Source organism: Aphidius gifuensis, linkage group LG4, assembly GCF_014905175.1.
Source record: "Aphidius gifuensis isolate YNYX2018 linkage group LG4, ASM1490517v1, whole genome shotgun sequence".
Taxonomy (NCBI): Eukaryota; Metazoa; Arthropoda; class Insecta; order Hymenoptera; family Braconidae; genus Aphidius; species Aphidius gifuensis.
The window spans coordinates 1,834,490-1,850,623 of record NC_057791.1 but is presented as its reverse complement, the minus strand read 5'-3'; the positions used below and the strand labels follow the sequence as shown (position 1 = coordinate 1,850,623).

The following is a 16,134-nucleotide window of genomic DNA, read 5'->3' as shown; positions in this document are numbered from 1 at the left end:
AATAATTTTTGAAAATATTTAACCTGTCGAATTGGATGATTATATTTAATTGATGATTTAAGATATACATCATTTTACCATATTGAACGAAAAAAAAAAAAAAAAAATTGATAAATTTTTCTACAAAGAAATACTCGGGTATTTCGATGTCGAAAATTTCTGATCATAACGATCTAGACAAACAAAATAAGGGGAGACTAATGCGAAAAAAAAAAAAAAAAAATAACTAAATGCGAAATAAATGATCAATTGAATGTAATAATCATTTGATCTATTTAATATTTGTCATACAGCCGAAATAAGATAAAATAATGTCATTGACAAATAAATTTTGTGGGGTTCAATAAGCAAGGTCAAGATTATCAAAATGTCATTTATAACAGTTAAACATTGTTAAATTTAATTTAATTTTTTTATTTTTATGCAAAATTTGTTTATCTAATTATTTAATAATAATTTAAAAATATTTAATCAATTGTTTTTCGGTGAATTATCATTTAAAGGTTTTTTAATTTCAAAAAGAAATTCATTTTTTTTAAGGAAAATTTATTTGTTATTTTTGTCACGATTTGAATTTAATTATTACAATGGTTTTATGCGGTAATTGAGAATAGAGCTTTTATTTAAAACAATGAGCTTTATATTAATTTTTATTTAATTATCGTCAAGAATTTTTTGAATGGAAATTAAATAGATTGAGGCTAAAGAAAAAATAAGAAATAGGCGGAAAAATATTTAAAAAAAAAATCTATGAGTATTGAGAAAAGAAAAAGCTGGCAGAAATAATGTTTTTTTATGTAGAAATAGTTGTTCCCTGAGGCTTTTTTTTTTTTTTTTTATTATAAGCACAGTGGTACTCGGGAGAGTTGTAAATACAATCTCATTATACTCACTGGCTTGATGGTTTATTTTTATAATAAAAATTAAAAATATTTTAATCTTCTATAAATATTTAAATTTTATTTATAGCAAAATATTATTAAATAAATTCACTCTAAATTTCCGGAATAAAAAAATATTTAAAAACATTTATAAAATATAATAAAATTTTTTAAAATAAACAATCAATATTATTGAAAATTGAGAAATAAAAAAAAATAAAATTGATGATGTTTTATGTATGCTATAAATTAATAGTGAAATACTCAATTTTCTATGAAATAAATTTTTCGCAAATAATTGTTTTTTGGTATCATATTATAACAAAACTAATTCAATAAAAAAAAAAATATATACAAAATATACAGTAAATATATTACTAAATTTCGATATGATAAAAAATCCAGGTCAAATTAAATGTATAACATATGCTAGTCTAACACAAAAAAAAAAAGACCTATCATTATTGCTTCATATTTTTTTGTTGAAAATACGGGTCATCAATATATAATGTACATATTAAAATAAAAAAAAAGGAATCAATACTTACAGAAAATAAATATAAAGAGATATAAAAATAAAAAGAATTATTTTATTTTAGTAATTTAAAAATACTATTTCGATCGAAATATTATTTCGTCTATATTATTTTTCATCGTAAATTTCAGTCATCCATATTATCGCTATAGACTAATTAAAAAAAAAAATAAATAAAACACGATACGTACTATGAATTAATTAATAACAAAAAGAGATAAAAAAAAAACTTTTCAATTTGAAAAACGAGTTAAATTTATCGACGAAAAATGTAAGATAGAAAAATCGAAATTTGATGTTTCATAAAGTTTACTATTTACAAATTGAATTTCCCAAATAGTTTTAATATTTTTGTATAAATATTTATTAATTTAATTCTCCCAACATGAAATTTATCTTATGCAAAAAATTAGCTACCATTAAATCGTTTAACCGGTAAAGGACATCCTTTTTCACCGTAAATAATTGAGCATATTTTCGTAACACGTTGACCAAGTTTATCAGAAAATCTCTGAGCTGTATTATCTTCAATAATTCCCTTAAGATAACAACCAGTTTCTTCAGCTTCACATGGTGCATAATGATGTAATAATGCCACTTCTGGATCCACCGAAATTTCATTAAAATCTTTATTTAAAAAAAAAAATTAATTCTCATTTAAAAGAACACCTAAAGCTTTGTAATTATTAATTTCAATTATTTTGACATTCAATTAGCCCAAAAAAATAATTATTTTTTTATTACTTACAATTTTTTTTATTCATCAATGAACCATCACGTAATTTCCAAGTATTATAATTGCCAATTTCTACAGTATTTTGACCTTGAACAATATATCTACTTCTATCTCTTGGCTCATGTGGTTTTTTAAGTCGTTTTGTTTTAGCTCTTGTATAAAGATATGGCTGTTCTATAATCAACAATAAATAATTATTATTAATTTATAAAATTTTCAAATTATTAATTAATTAAATTTCGATTATAAAAATCGAATCACCTTGTTTGTTTCTATCCTCATACATTGTATAGAAATAAACATTTCTAAATAAAAAAGATGCAGTATTATCAGTTTTATTATTATCCAAATAATTCATTAAATCATTAAAATTATTATATTTTTTTGGCACTAAAAATTCATCAATATCAAATACTCCTGTGTAACGATAATTATAATCAATTGTATTACGATATAAACAATCATTTAGAGCTGCAAATAAACCCTCTTTTCTTAATGTTTGTTCGTATATATATTGTGATGGTAATGTCCAATTTAATATATCATATGAATATAAATAATCATTGTATTTATAATGTTCAAGTACTCTATTAACATCACTTGTTATTGATGAATTATAAAATGTAAAATGATCAACTCCCATTAATTTATAATATTCAATAAATTCAATAAGTTCCAGTGGACGATTAAATTTATGATCAAATACTAGAAAAAGCAGAAAAAAAAAAAAAAAAATTGTAATTTAAATTTCGAAAGATAGAAATAGAAATTTAATTTATTTCTTTGTCAATGGAAATTAATAATTAAATTTAAATGAAGATTTCTCTGTACATTTTTAAAATAAAAAAAAAAGAAAAATTTTTATATTAACACCTGGTACACATACAGCCATAAATTTATCATATTTTCGATCAAATTTTTCGATTCCATATTTAGGATAATGAATATCAATAAAATTAATATTACTATTGATATTATTTTTAGCTTGAATACCAATTGATTCTGGTAATTGTTTAACATCATAAAAATAATTAAAATTTTTTTTAAATAAATATGAAAGATCACAAATAATAAATGCTGCTGAATATTTTAAATTCCAATTTTCATTAATTAAATTAATACTTGTTATGATATTTTTTTTGTAAATAATATTACGTTGATTTGTTTCATATTTAAATATACATTCAATATTGTTTATTTCAATGTTATTTGGTAAAATAGCTATTATACGAATTTCAGCCCAAGTTACTTTTTTCCATTGATGATTATAATTAATTATTATTTCAGGACGTGTATCGAAATATGACGAATAAATATGACCATCAATATTATTTGCTTCTGTCCATTTATCATATTCTGGTGTCATTCTTTTAGCCATATATTTTATTTCTAAATTTAATACTTCTTTTATTGATTCTTGAAATTTATAAATTTCTTTTAATCTTTCTATTTTCTATAAAATTAAAATCAAATATTAATTATCAAAAAATACTATTTTAATTATATCCTTACCGTTTTTTTGTTAATTAAAAAATACATTATCAATAAAATAATTATAAATGATACAATCAATTTCCAACGTTTTAAAATCCTCATGAAATTCGAAACACTTGGTCTTCTTATTAAATGATACTCTGTCATTTTAGTAATATATTTTTTTATAACATAATAATAATCATCAACTGCACTACTTGAAGATGCACATTTAAATTTTAAACTTATTATTTTTTATCGACTATTAATTTATCAAACAATAACATAATTAAATGTGTATATTTCTAATAAAATCAACACATAGCTTTCTTTTTTTATTAAAAAAGGGTTTGTTATATTTTCTTACTAAGAGTTCATCTGTGTTTTTTTTTTATCGTGTTTTATCTACATTTACCGAGGTGAAGATAACAAATCGTGCTACTGATGTCGTTCGTTTCCGTTAATCACCTGACAATATTATAAATTATTATCACACTTTATAGATATTTAATTCTCAACTATTACACACGTACTTGTAAAAAATGATAATATTTATTGTTCAATTTTAATGATAGTGTAGCTTTTAATTTAACGAACTACTTGGTCTAGGTCTAGGTATACTATGACTCTAAGGACAAGGTATAATTTACATGTCAAACAAATTCAATGTCACAATTTTAATTATTTATTTTCTATGCCAGTTGATAGTAGTTAAATGTCCTTGATGTTTATTATAAAACACCTATGCAATTTTTCAATATACTTTAAACATTGCACTTTATAAACTTAAACATTTTTTTTTATTTATTATTGAACGTATTATTATTAATATTATCATTAAAAAAAATATACAAAATCATTCATATGCAAGGCTTATTTAATAGTAATTTAAAATTTTATTTTTTATGTAAATTTTATTTATTGTTTATTTAATAATTCATGACAATTTATAACAATGATAAATTTTTTATTTTTTTTTATTTTTCATAATCAATTGTTTTATTATTGAAAATAAAAAATTTAAATGCTTTTTATTGCTGGTCTATTTAGAATTTATTATAATTTATTAAAATTTTTCGAAATTTTTTACTTTTAATATATATTTTACTATTTACTCTATTTTAATAGAAATTTTTTAAAAACTTTTATCAGACTTTATTTTATTTATTTGAGAATTTATTTTATGATGTATTTTTTTTTGTTTTTTTATTATTATTTAATTGATTACATGACATTACGATTTAAAGAAAAAAAAGAAAAATTTAATTTAAATTGGCATCAAGCCATTTTTCAAGTTTATCACTATTTTTTTTGACCCACTTGATATTATTTGATATTGTTTCAAGTGCCATTATGCGATATGATTTACCAGCACCAGCTTCTGGATATTTATTGAAAAATTCTTTGACTTCATTGAGTTTTAATTCAGTAGCAAATTTTGATGTTATACCTGGTACTAATTGTCCCAAGTAACGATCATTAAGAGTATATCTTTTAACAAGAAATTCCCAATTTTCACGTACCCAATCCCATACTAATGGTGTACCAATTGGATTTCTAGCTATTTTTAAAAGACAGCCAAATGTATCTTGTGATCTGACATATTTTTCATCAACAGCAATACCAATAAATCTGTAAATAAATATTAATATTAATTTAGCATTTATTATACTACTTATTTTACATTATTTATCAACTTACTTGTTTAGTAAAAATGTTGATTGTACACCAGCAAGACCATCAGATAATTTAAGTTTTTCAGTAGCACTATTTTCATTAATAAATTTTTCTAATAATGCATTCCATTCAGTTTCTTTACCAACATGACTCATACCATATTTATAAATAAAACTTCTTATATCTGGATGTGGTCTAGTATCTCTTGGATCTTCAATCCATGCTTTAAACATTGCACCAGCTTCATCAAGACACTCAGTATGTCCAACAGCACATGCTAAATTTAATATTGTTGATCTTAATCTTAATGTATCATGATCCTCATAATTATCAATTTGCCATGTAACATCATGATATGGAATTTCAACAAGTTTACGTATATATTGACGATATTTTATTGATACATTTGTTGATAATAATAAATCATCAATTGTTAATAATTTAGCAGCAGCAACTCTCCATGGTACTGAACTATGTTCTTTACCAAGATATGATGTCATTTTCATAGCAATTGTATAATCTAATTCTGATGCTTGAGCAAGACTAAATGCATCTTCAATAATATTTGTTCTATCTGATATTGATAATCTTTTATGATGCCATTGTAATACATCAAATAATTTTTCCCATTCTTTATCATCATAATTAACTCTATAATAACCAATTTGATCACAATTAAATTTAATCCATTCAGCTGGTTCATTTAATATAACATCAATTTTATCAGAATCTTTATCAAACCATATTAATGTTGGATCAGAAATTTTATCAGTAATATATGTTATTGGTATTGTCCATTTATAACCATAATCAGATTCATTTGCATCATATTTAGCTTCTGAATCAGCTAAAAATCTTTTTTGTTTTAATGTATAATGTGTTGAATTAATTTTTTTAATATTAACAACTGGATAACCCATTTGTCTTGTCCATGTATCCATAATTGATGTTATATTTACACGTACATTTGGTTCATTTTGTAATATACTAAATAAATCAGATGTTTCAGCATTTTTATATGCATATTTATTGAGATATTTTGTAATACCATTATTAAATATTTCATTACCAATAAAATTATTTAACATACGTAATACAGATGCACCTTTACTGTATGTTATTGAATCAAATATTGCTGTTATTTCATCTGGATTATTGACACTTTGTACAATTGGATGTGAGCTTATTTTTGAATCAGTTATTAATACACCATGTAATGTTTCTGGTAAAAATCTATCCATAACACCCCAATCAGGCATTATTGCATTTGCACTTTTATATTGCATATAACTAGCAAAACCTTCATTTAACCATAAATCATTCCACCATTTCATTGTAACTAAATTACCAAACCACATATGTGCAAATTCATGTGCAATAACTTGTACAACACTTTCTTTATCAGCAGTTGAACTTGTATTTTCATCATATAATAATCTAGCTTCTCTGTATGTTATTAAACCCCAATTTTCCATAGCACCAGATACAAAATCTGGTATTGCAGCCATATCAAGTTTTGGTAATGGATAATCAATTTTAAATATATTTGTATACCATTGAATTATTTTAATTCCAACATCAAGTGAAAATAATGCTTTATCACGATGTTGTCTTGTTGTATAAACACTTAAAGGAAATGTATTAATATCATCAAGTTTTTTAGCTTTACCAGTAACAGAAACAAAATCACTAACAATAAAACATATTAAATATGTTGACATTGGTACACTTCTAGCAAATGTAACTGTTGTTAAACCTTTATGTGGTTTATCAACAAGTGTACTTTCAATATTCATACTTGATAATGCAGAATAACAATCACCACTTGGATGTACAAGTTTAATTGTAAATTCAGCTTTAAATGATGGTTCATCAAAACATGGAAAACCACGTCTAGCATATGTTGGCTCAAATTTTGATGTTGCTATTTTACGTATTTTATTATTTTCATCTTTATATTTACTTGAATAAAAACCAACTATTTTATCTGGTTCCATTGTACCATTAAATTCAAGTGTTAATAAATATATACCAATTTTAATATCATTATTAAATGATATAACAAGTTCTTCATATTTATCAATCATTAATATTTCTTTGACATTTATATCATAGCTATCTTCAATATCACGAGTTTTTAATATTGCTGATGTTACTTTTAAATCTTTTTGATGTAATGCAATGTAATTACGTTGTTCTAATATTTCAACAAGTATTGTTACATTTCCTTGAAATTTTCCAGTATCAAGATTTGGATAAAGATAAAGATCATAATGAAGAGGTATAACTTCTTTTGACAAACGAAATGTCGTTTCTGGAGCTCCTTTATTTGACATTTTATTAAATCCTTCTGAATTAAATTCTAAAAAACAATTAAAAAGCATTTTAATTAAAAAACATTATTAATTTTTTTTAATAATTAAATAATATACATACTAATATTTTTATAATAATTTCTATTATTATTAAATAATGATAATGTTATTATTTTTTTTCTATTTAAAAAACATAAATATCTTGGCTTTAGAAATTTACACAAAAAACGACAAGACATGTTTATTATTTGCCTTAAATAATTTTAAAATAATACTTAAAAATTAAAATTACTCTATTTACATATAAACATAATAATAACAATAACAATAGTCCACCATATTTGATGATTAGTTAATTTTTGTGTGTGAAAATAGTAACAGAAAAAAAAAAAAAGAGAAATCGAAATTTTTGTTTGACAAAGGTAAGGTCAATAAATATATTTTTAATATGTATTAATTAATATAATTTACCTTTTAGAGAAGTGGCTGTTGCTCCCCTTGAATGAAAAACAACAAGTAAACTTATTGTTATAAAACAAATAAATGTTAAAAAAACACAACAACAACAGACACACCCAAATAAATTTGAGGTTAGTTTTGTTTGTTTGATAATATGGCGTTGATGTGGTGTCAATGACCGATCATGTACATCTTGATGATGATCATTATTATCGTTATCATATTCAACAGAAGTCATGTGACGTTTACCTTTCATTATTCAGGTATTACTTAATTGTTATCTAATTTTTTTTCTAGAATTAAAAATACCGGGAAATTTTAAATTTAAATTAAAGCAAATTTTAATTTTTTTAAAACTTTATTTATAAATTTTATGTATAATTAAAACTTGCTAATGAATATGAAATAGTTAAATTAAACTTTTAATTGATAAAATAGATTTTGTTTATGCAAAATTAGAAAAAATTTATCATATTTATTTGTAAATTGAATTTTTAGTATAATTTTTTTCGAATTTTTATTTTGCAATTTTTCAAGATGTAACACAAGAAAACAACAAGACTATACTGTTCAATGATTTTTTTTAAAATGACCTTCTTACTTGTTGATTATTTCCTCCTCTTTTTTCATCAAGCCCCTTATTTATTAAAATTTTTTTTTAAATTTCTTTTGCTTGTTATTTTTTAATCAGCCTCGATTTCACTTTTAAACGTCATGACAAATAGCAAATACAATAATTAAAAAAAAAAAATTATCCTCAACTTTTTTTTTAAATGTATATTATCAATATGTTAAACACGTATATTTTATCTAGCACGGAAATGCAATGTGTAATGAAAATTAACCTGGAGGTCTTTATGCTCAATCGAAATTTACACCCTAATTTTTCGACTCACTGTTTAATTTATAATTCGATTAAGTCATTAATTATTAACAATAAAAATATATGAATAACATTTAAAAATAGATAATTAATTTCTTCTATTTTATGCACAAAAATAAATGCAATTTTTTACTTAGCAACAATTAACAAATAGCAATAAATAGGATAGAAAATTTAAATGAATAATAAGAGATTAAGTTTTTTTTTTTTCTCTAAATGCATTAGTAAAATTAGGGTTAATTATATCAAAAGGTTAATTGCTAAAAAAATATGTGGGCAGCCTCGCCTATAATGCACATTAAAAGATAAAAAAAGATATTGAACATTCAAGACAAATATTTTGATAGGAAGTTTGTTTTTACTTTTTTTTTTTTTTCGTGCAGAAAAATCAGCGTTATTTCGAGAAATTTATGACTCGTTGAAGGACAAAAGTATATATTTCTCAATATTTATATATACATGCACTTGTATTTACTTCGTGTTTATTAACTTTTTTTTTTTTTAAACATTGTGAAATGGTATTTGTCACGTTTGTATGAGAAAAACTAAAATTGGAATATGAAACATTAAAATAAATGTAAAATACATTATAAAAATTAATGAAAAAAAAAAAAAAAATATCATTTTTTGATAAATAAATGAACAATAAATAAAGTAATGATAAATAATTTCATAAATTATTATTAACTTTTATAATAAAATTAAAAAATAATAGACAAAAATAGAATTTTCAATTTAATTATTTCGAATTTTTGACAACAATAATTTAAAAATATTTTTTATATTGTTAATTTATAATTAAAATATATTATTAATTACATTTTAAAACAACAAATAATATATAAGAATGCTAGAAAAAAAACTTGATAAATATAAATTAGATAATCGAAATTTTCTTTCTTTTTTTTATTCCCTGAAATTTTTTCGATTGACGAGTTTATACAATTATTATCTTTATTATCATTTATACATATTATTTTTATAATAATAATTATCAGTATGAAAATACACTCGTCAATAATAAACAATTTGTTAAATAATTGTTAAAAAATCATCAAAAAAAAAATGTAAAAGGAAGACTGATTTGACTCTTTAATTAAAAAAAAAAAAAAAAAACCTTTTCATATTAATATTTACGATTCTTCCTTAATTTATTCAATAATATATATTTTTTTTTTTTTAAATTTTTATAATTAAAATTTAACAATATACGTTAAATAATCACAATACAATTTTGTGCATTTTAAATAATTATTTTTCAATATTTATTTATAATAATCCATTACGCCTTTAATTTTTTTACGGATTTTAAATTGTTTTTTTCGAATATAATTTATTTCGTTTTCGAGCTTCTTTTTTCATCATACTTAAAAGAAGACAATAATCATTGTAATAATGATACTGTTTTTTTTTGATAATTTATTGTAATTAATTTAATCACCCTTGTTGATAATTTGTGCATCATTAATATCATCAACAGACATATCTTGATCACCCCAGCCCCAAATGGCACCCTCATGTGAATGTGTTTTATTATGTTTTTTTCCATTTCTAGTACCATCACCAGTTCTTGCTGCTCTTTTTTCAACCATTGATACTGGTACTGTTTTAAGATCATATGCTTGTCCCATTGATGCAAATAAATCAATAAATGCTGTTGTTGCATTACCACGATAATTACCTAATTCAGCTGCTTTATAATCCCATGGAAAAACATGATGATAATTATGCCATCCTTCACCAAATGCACCAATTGCTATTTTAAGATTATCAGTTGGACTTATTGAGCTAAAAATTATTAATCAAACATTATTTAACATGTTTATATTATTATAAAAATTTTAAAAAATATATATTTACTTGTCATATGGCTTGGTACCCCAAATATGAGCTGCTGAATTAACTAGCCATGTTAAATTTAATGATATTGTATATCTAAATATTGTTAAATACCATGCATACATTGGTTTTTCATTCCAAAAATGAATTGGTATCCATGTTGGTAATAAAAAACAAAATATTGGCATTAATAAAATATATAATCTTCTTTGCCAAACAACAACTGGATCACTATCAAGATCACTCATATCAACTGTTTTTCCTTTAGCAATAACATCAGGATGTTTACGTACAAGTAACCAGCCAATATGAGAAAAAAAAAATCCACGTGTTGCATTATGTGGATCAGCATCAGTGTCTGTAAATTTATGATGTACTCGATGATCTCTTACCCACTCGTAAATATGATTCTGTGATAAATATTTAAATTGAACAAATTAATATACAAGCTAGCTATGAGTTGGTTAATAAATTATAATATTAATTTACCTGAAATGCAACTGTTTGAAATACCATGAGGATAACTCTCATTGGCCATTTAGCTTTGTATGCACGATGTGCCCATAGTCGATGAGCACCAGCTGTTATTCCAACACCAGCCAAAAAACTCAGTAATAAATCTAGAAAATACAATTGTTTATTAAATTAATTAACAAATAATTTAATGGTATTTTTTTCTGGGAGTTATTGATTTACTTACGAAATACTGTTGATAATAATTTAGCTCCAGTAAACATTAGATATAAACCATACAATGCACCACCATGTAAATAAATAAATGCAACAACATTTCTCCATACAATTTGCCATTTATATTTACGTGTATTTTTTTTATTATCATCATTTTTAGTATCATTTAAATCATTTGATTTATTATTTTGATCTACATTTTGTGATGCTTCGAGAAATAGTGTCGCCGAATTTCCATAGAGATTCGGTGCCATTTTAAAAACAACAACTGAAAATTAGAAAAAAAAAATATGCATTTTAATTTTTAATACGTATTTTAAAATAGCTAAATTCATTTAAATAAATAAATAATATGTTTGATTTTTTTTTTTATAATTATTTTTCAGTACTTTGTAAATTGACTCTTGAATATAAATTATCATGACAAATAAATTTAAAAATTATTTCTTTAAATAATTTAAAGATTATGGTTTTTTTTTTTTTATTATTTTAGCATTTATTGTCATTTAAAAATTTCATATCAATCAATCAAATTAATGACTGTAAATTTTAAAAAATAATTAGTTGTACAAAAAAAAAAAACCATGAATATTTTTTTTTTAAATTCTTTTGTTATGCTATTGTATAAATTATTTTTCAATTGAAAATCATCTTGATGTAATATATGTGATGGTCACTAATTGACTTTGAATACACATTCAAAAATTTGCATCGATGATAAACTTGTCAACAATTTTTTTTCCAATAGAAATAATAAAAAATAAAATATTAATTTATAAATGTTTTTCCCCATAAATTTTGAGTCATTAACTGACTCATATAATTATTTAAAAAAAAAAAAAATTATTAATTTTATTATTACTTAAATTTTAGACATAAAAATATATAACTTTAAGCAATCAAAAATTGAATATTTATTAATTTATAAAATTACCTTGAACCGTCAGAAAAAAAAAACCAAAAAATTATTTTGAAATTCCAAGTATGGTAAATAGCTCTATCAATATTTTCGTAACTCATTTTGAATATCATTAATGGGCAAGTTTTTAAGTAGACAAAAAAATAAAAAATCCAGTACATAAAAAAACCACATAAACTTTTCAATTGATTAGATATATTTAAATTTGAATAAATTTATTAAACAAAAAACAATATTTTATTAAATAATTTTTCTGTTATGTGAATTTATTATCCCAAAAAAAATAACAGTATAATTTCTTTCGTCAATAAATCATGTTAATAATTCCAATTAAAAAAAATATATATAATTTTTATATAATAATTAATTAATCTAAGCATTTAAAATTATATAAATTTTAATATTGATCATCAAAAATAGCCACGTGTTTTCTAAATAATTTCTTCACCTTTTTATTTTTTTATTTCAAAAATATTCAAACGAGCAAGTTGTTTACGTCAATCACAAAATTCTAAGAATACTAAACATTAGATATAAACTATTTATTTTCTCTAAAATGTATATTTTTATCTAAATAAATATAAAAAAAATTCACAGTTTTAAAATGAATTTACCATTTGAAAAAATGCCATTAAAAAATTTCTATAATTATGAATATTTTAAGTATATTTTAACAAATAAAAATGTTAATAAAAAATGAAATAAAAAAATATTTAACGAGACCAATAAAAGCAACAATGTGTAAAATTTTAAAAAATATAAAATTGACATATTTACATTGTGCAAGAATCAAATTTAGCATGTCAATGAAAAATTAAGTATGACTTGTTGTCTCAATACCGAAATATTAAAATGAAAAAATATATATTTACATATAATAAAAGAAAAAGAAACATAAGAAATTTGTTAATCATAAAATTTTGTAATGCTCTAACTGACAGTAAGTTTAGAAGGTAAAAAAAAAAAGTTATTAGAATAATTCGTTGTGTTTATGAGACTTGTCTACATGTTACCTTCATGTGTTAATTAGGGTGAAGGTTAAACAAAATTATTAGATGTATAAACAACCCGATATATCAAATTTAAAAAAAAATAATATAAATAAATAAAATTAACAAAGTATTTATAAAATATATTTAAATATTGATTGAAATTTTTTTCAAAAAAAAGTCAATGAACGGAGAAAGGATGTCAACGGTACTTGTTGATGATGCTGTTGCTCCGAATATTTCAACGCTTTCTTTGACTCAAAAAATAACATTTAAAATTAATAATAAAAAATGATATTTTTAATGAAAAAAAAAAAAACACAGAGTTTAAAAATGTGGGCCACATTGAATATTATTTTTTAAAAGCTCCATAAATTTTATCAATTTATAAATATTTTTTTTGAAATAATTATAGAATATTTTTCTGATTATATAAAGATAAAAAAATTGATAGTTTTATACTGATTTATTTATTTAATATTTAAGTATTTAAATTTTTTTTTTTTTCATTGATTATTTGTGATGGAAAAAAAAAAAATAGAAAATATATGATAATTTAATGGTCATTTAAAAATGGTCAGTGAAATTATGAAAATAGAAAATTTGGTTTTTTTATTTATGATAATTTTATAGCGTGATTATTATCATGTGAATAGAAATAATGTATAGAAATTATTATTTAAGATTAAAAAAATATTTGTATTGTAAAAAGGAGAAAAATCATAAGAAAAAAGGACACGTGGGTAAGCAAGCGTACAGACGGAAGTGAGATGTAGATTTTTCACTGTTTAATGGAGAACAGGTTCCACTTGAAGATCGAGGTCAATGGAGTTTTTCAGGTCGTGTGTTAATCCTGTATATAAACTACTTATACCATGTACCATTCGATAAATTGTAGTCCCGTTTATCAACAATTTTTATAACCGCACATTAATGTAACAAAAAAAAAATAAATATCTCATACTTAATTTCATTATTTTCAACGCATAAACTTTCTTTTCAATTATTCAGATTCTAAATATTAAATATCATTAAATTTTTTTTTCTAATTAAAACACATATACCAATAAAATAATCAATTTTCTTCTATAAAATTATTTTTTTTATGTTATCTTTTTTTTTTTTTTCTATCTATATAATAGACTAGTCAAGTTGTTTATTTTTTTTTTTTTTTTTACTTACTGATAATGAAAGTTTATAAAATTATTCATATCATATTTTTATTTTTTTTTTATTTTCACGAATAGACAATTAAATATTAAATTTTCATAGCTACGTCAAACGACATTTATTTTTTTTCATGTACAAGGATAAATAGATAAGAAAAAAAAATAAAAATATTTAATAATTAAAATGAAATTAAGCAATAAAATATTTATAAAAAAAGAAAAAAAAAATTAAATAATATTAATAATAAAATGCAAAAACTTACGTTTAAAAATTCCAGTAAAATCCAAAAAAATATTTAAATAATTAAAAAAATAATAAATAATTATCCTGACAACTGAAATTTATATAAATTAACTGATTGAACACTTTTTTTTTTTTTTTTTTAGTAAATAAAAAATAAAAAAAAAAAAAAAAGTTGCAAACGTGTCTGTTCTGATCGCGAGTTCAAAATGATATACGGGGATGTGATGATCGTATGTCCCACTTATGTGTCACGACGATGCCCCTCTTGGTATCATAAAATAACATAAAACCTTCTTCATACTCCCACCTACTCAACCCCTTCTTTATTTTTTACATATTTACGTTGACTTTGCACTGATGATAAAATAAATAATATTTAAAAAAAAAGTATATATTTCATATATTATTCTGCAAAAAAAAAATTTTTTTTTCCTTTAAATTTTCATTGAAAAAAAAAAATGATCGTAAAAAGAAATTATAATAATTGAATAATAGCAAAAAGACTTGTATTTTTTTTTAAAAAAACCTTCTAGAATGAAATTTAAATTTACCAGAAATTTATTATAATTTTTTTCAGATCAACAAGTATTTTATTCTCAAAGTCAATGGAAATTTTGTATTTCGATTTTCATTTAATATCATTTAATTTTAATTTTTATAATAATAAATTTATAAATAAATACTATTATTATATTTTCAAGTTCATCAAGATCATTGTATGATTTTTTTTATTATCATCTAAATTATGTTTCTCTTAGAAAAGTAGGTTAAACAATAACAAAATTTGTTAATACTGATTGATCATTTATTATACTACCTTAATATTGTGTAAATTAAAAAAATTAATAAATAAATAAATGAGGTAGTTTAAATGTAATTTTATTTGTTAATAAAAATGAATTATTACCAATGCTTTTAATAAATAAATAATTGAATGAAAATAAAAATTAGGAGATATAAAAAAAAAAGGAACACGAAAAAAAAAAAATTTTCAAAATAAATCCTTCACCTTTAACCCCATTTCACAATGCAAATGGATTGTCTAAGTATCTACAAATAAACTCGTTATTCTTGCATTGAAATCTAGTACATATATTCAAGTATCATTTAAATTTTAATAAATTATATATTATAATAATGAAAATAATAGATTTTTTCAAGGTTTTAAATTTTTTCGATAATTATTTATTGAATAAATAGAAAACTAGCTTTAAATTTTTTACTAAAAAAATTTCTATGAGTTATTTTAAATTAACTTTGTATATGTGTGACTAAATTTATATATTTTTTTTTTTTTAAATTAATTTTTTCGAATGGGTTTTGAG

General features: G+C 21.5%; 3 protein-coding genes across 4 annotated transcripts; all 3 read right to left on the bottom strand.

Annotated features, from left to right (window-relative positions):
- Window positions 1–821: 821 nt before the first annotated feature.
- LOC122854396 lies at window positions 822–4,134 on the bottom strand. The gene is made up of 5 exons (XM_044155008.1): window positions 3,665–4,134; window positions 3,026–3,605; window positions 2,414–2,857; window positions 2,165–2,326; window positions 822–2,043 (listed from the first exon to the last, which is right to left on the bottom strand). Exons 1-5 carry the CDS (start codon window positions 3,791–3,793, stop codon window positions 1,826–1,828), a joined length of 1,533 nt encoding a protein of 510 aa, XP_044010943.1. The 5' UTR covers window positions 3,794–4,134; the 3' UTR covers window positions 822–1,825.
- Window positions 4,135–4,292: 158 nt separating this feature from the next.
- Window positions 4,293–9,036, bottom strand: LOC122854395 (glutamyl aminopeptidase-like). The gene is made up of 3 exons (XM_044155007.1): window positions 8,089–9,036; window positions 5,327–7,664; window positions 4,293–5,257 (listed from the first exon to the last, which is right to left on the bottom strand). Exons 1-3 carry the CDS (start codon window positions 8,330–8,332, stop codon window positions 4,888–4,890), a joined length of 2,952 nt encoding a protein of 983 aa, XP_044010942.1. The 5' UTR covers window positions 8,333–9,036; the 3' UTR covers window positions 4,293–4,887.
- A 1,325-nt stretch (window positions 9,037–10,361) lies between these two features.
- LOC122854397 (acyl-CoA Delta-9 desaturase-like) lies at window positions 10,362–14,876 on the bottom strand. 2 transcript variants are annotated; one of them, XM_044155010.1, is made up of 5 exons: window positions 14,829–14,876; window positions 11,499–11,756; window positions 11,288–11,418; window positions 10,820–11,208; window positions 10,362–10,747 (listed from the first exon to the last, which is right to left on the bottom strand). In XM_044155010.1, exons 2-5 carry the CDS (start codon window positions 11,740–11,742, stop codon window positions 10,393–10,395), a joined length of 1,119 nt encoding a protein of 372 aa, XP_044010945.1. In that variant the 5' UTR covers window positions 11,743–11,756; window positions 14,829–14,876; the 3' UTR covers window positions 10,362–10,392. The 2 variants fall into 2 exon arrangements, with proteins under 2 accessions (XP_044010945.1, XP_044010944.1); XM_044155009.1 differs by having other exon boundaries at window positions 11,499–11,753; window positions 14,829–14,848.
- Window positions 14,877–16,134: the final 1,258 nt, after the last annotated feature.

Coding starts and splice junctions, on each gene's coding strand:
- LOC122854395 (XM_044155007.1), bottom strand. CDS start 8,332: ATGAAAGGTAAACGTCACATGACTTCTGTTGAATATGATAACGATAAT. Junction 7,665..8,088: donor AACAGCCACTTCTCTAAAAG/GTAAATTATATT, acceptor ATTGTTTTTTAG/AATTTAATTCAGAAGGATTT. Junction 5,258..5,326: donor TCAACATTTTTACTAAACAA/GTAAGTTGATAA, acceptor ATTTATTTACAG/ATTTATTGGTATTGCTGTTG.
- LOC122854396 (XM_044155008.1), bottom strand. CDS start 3,793: ATGACAGAGTATCATTTAATAAGAAGACCAAGTGTTTCGAATTTCATG. Junction 3,606..3,664: donor TTTTAATTAACAAAAAAACG/GTAAGGATATAA, acceptor TTAATTTTATAG/AAAATAGAAAGATTAAAAGA. Junction 2,858..3,025: donor TATGGCTGTATGTGTACCAG/GTGTTAATATAA, acceptor TGCTTTTTCTAG/TATTTGATCATAAATTTAAT.
- LOC122854397 (XM_044155010.1), bottom strand. CDS start 11,742: ATGGCACCGAATCTCTATGGAAATTCGGCGACACTATTTCTCGAAGCA. Junction 11,209..11,287: donor TTCAAACAGTTGCATTTCAG/GTAAATTAATAT, acceptor TATTTATCACAG/AATCATATTTACGAGTGGGT. Junction 10,748..10,819: donor GGTACCAAGCCATATGACAA/GTAAATATATAT, acceptor AATAATTTTTAG/CTCAATAAGTCCAACTGATA.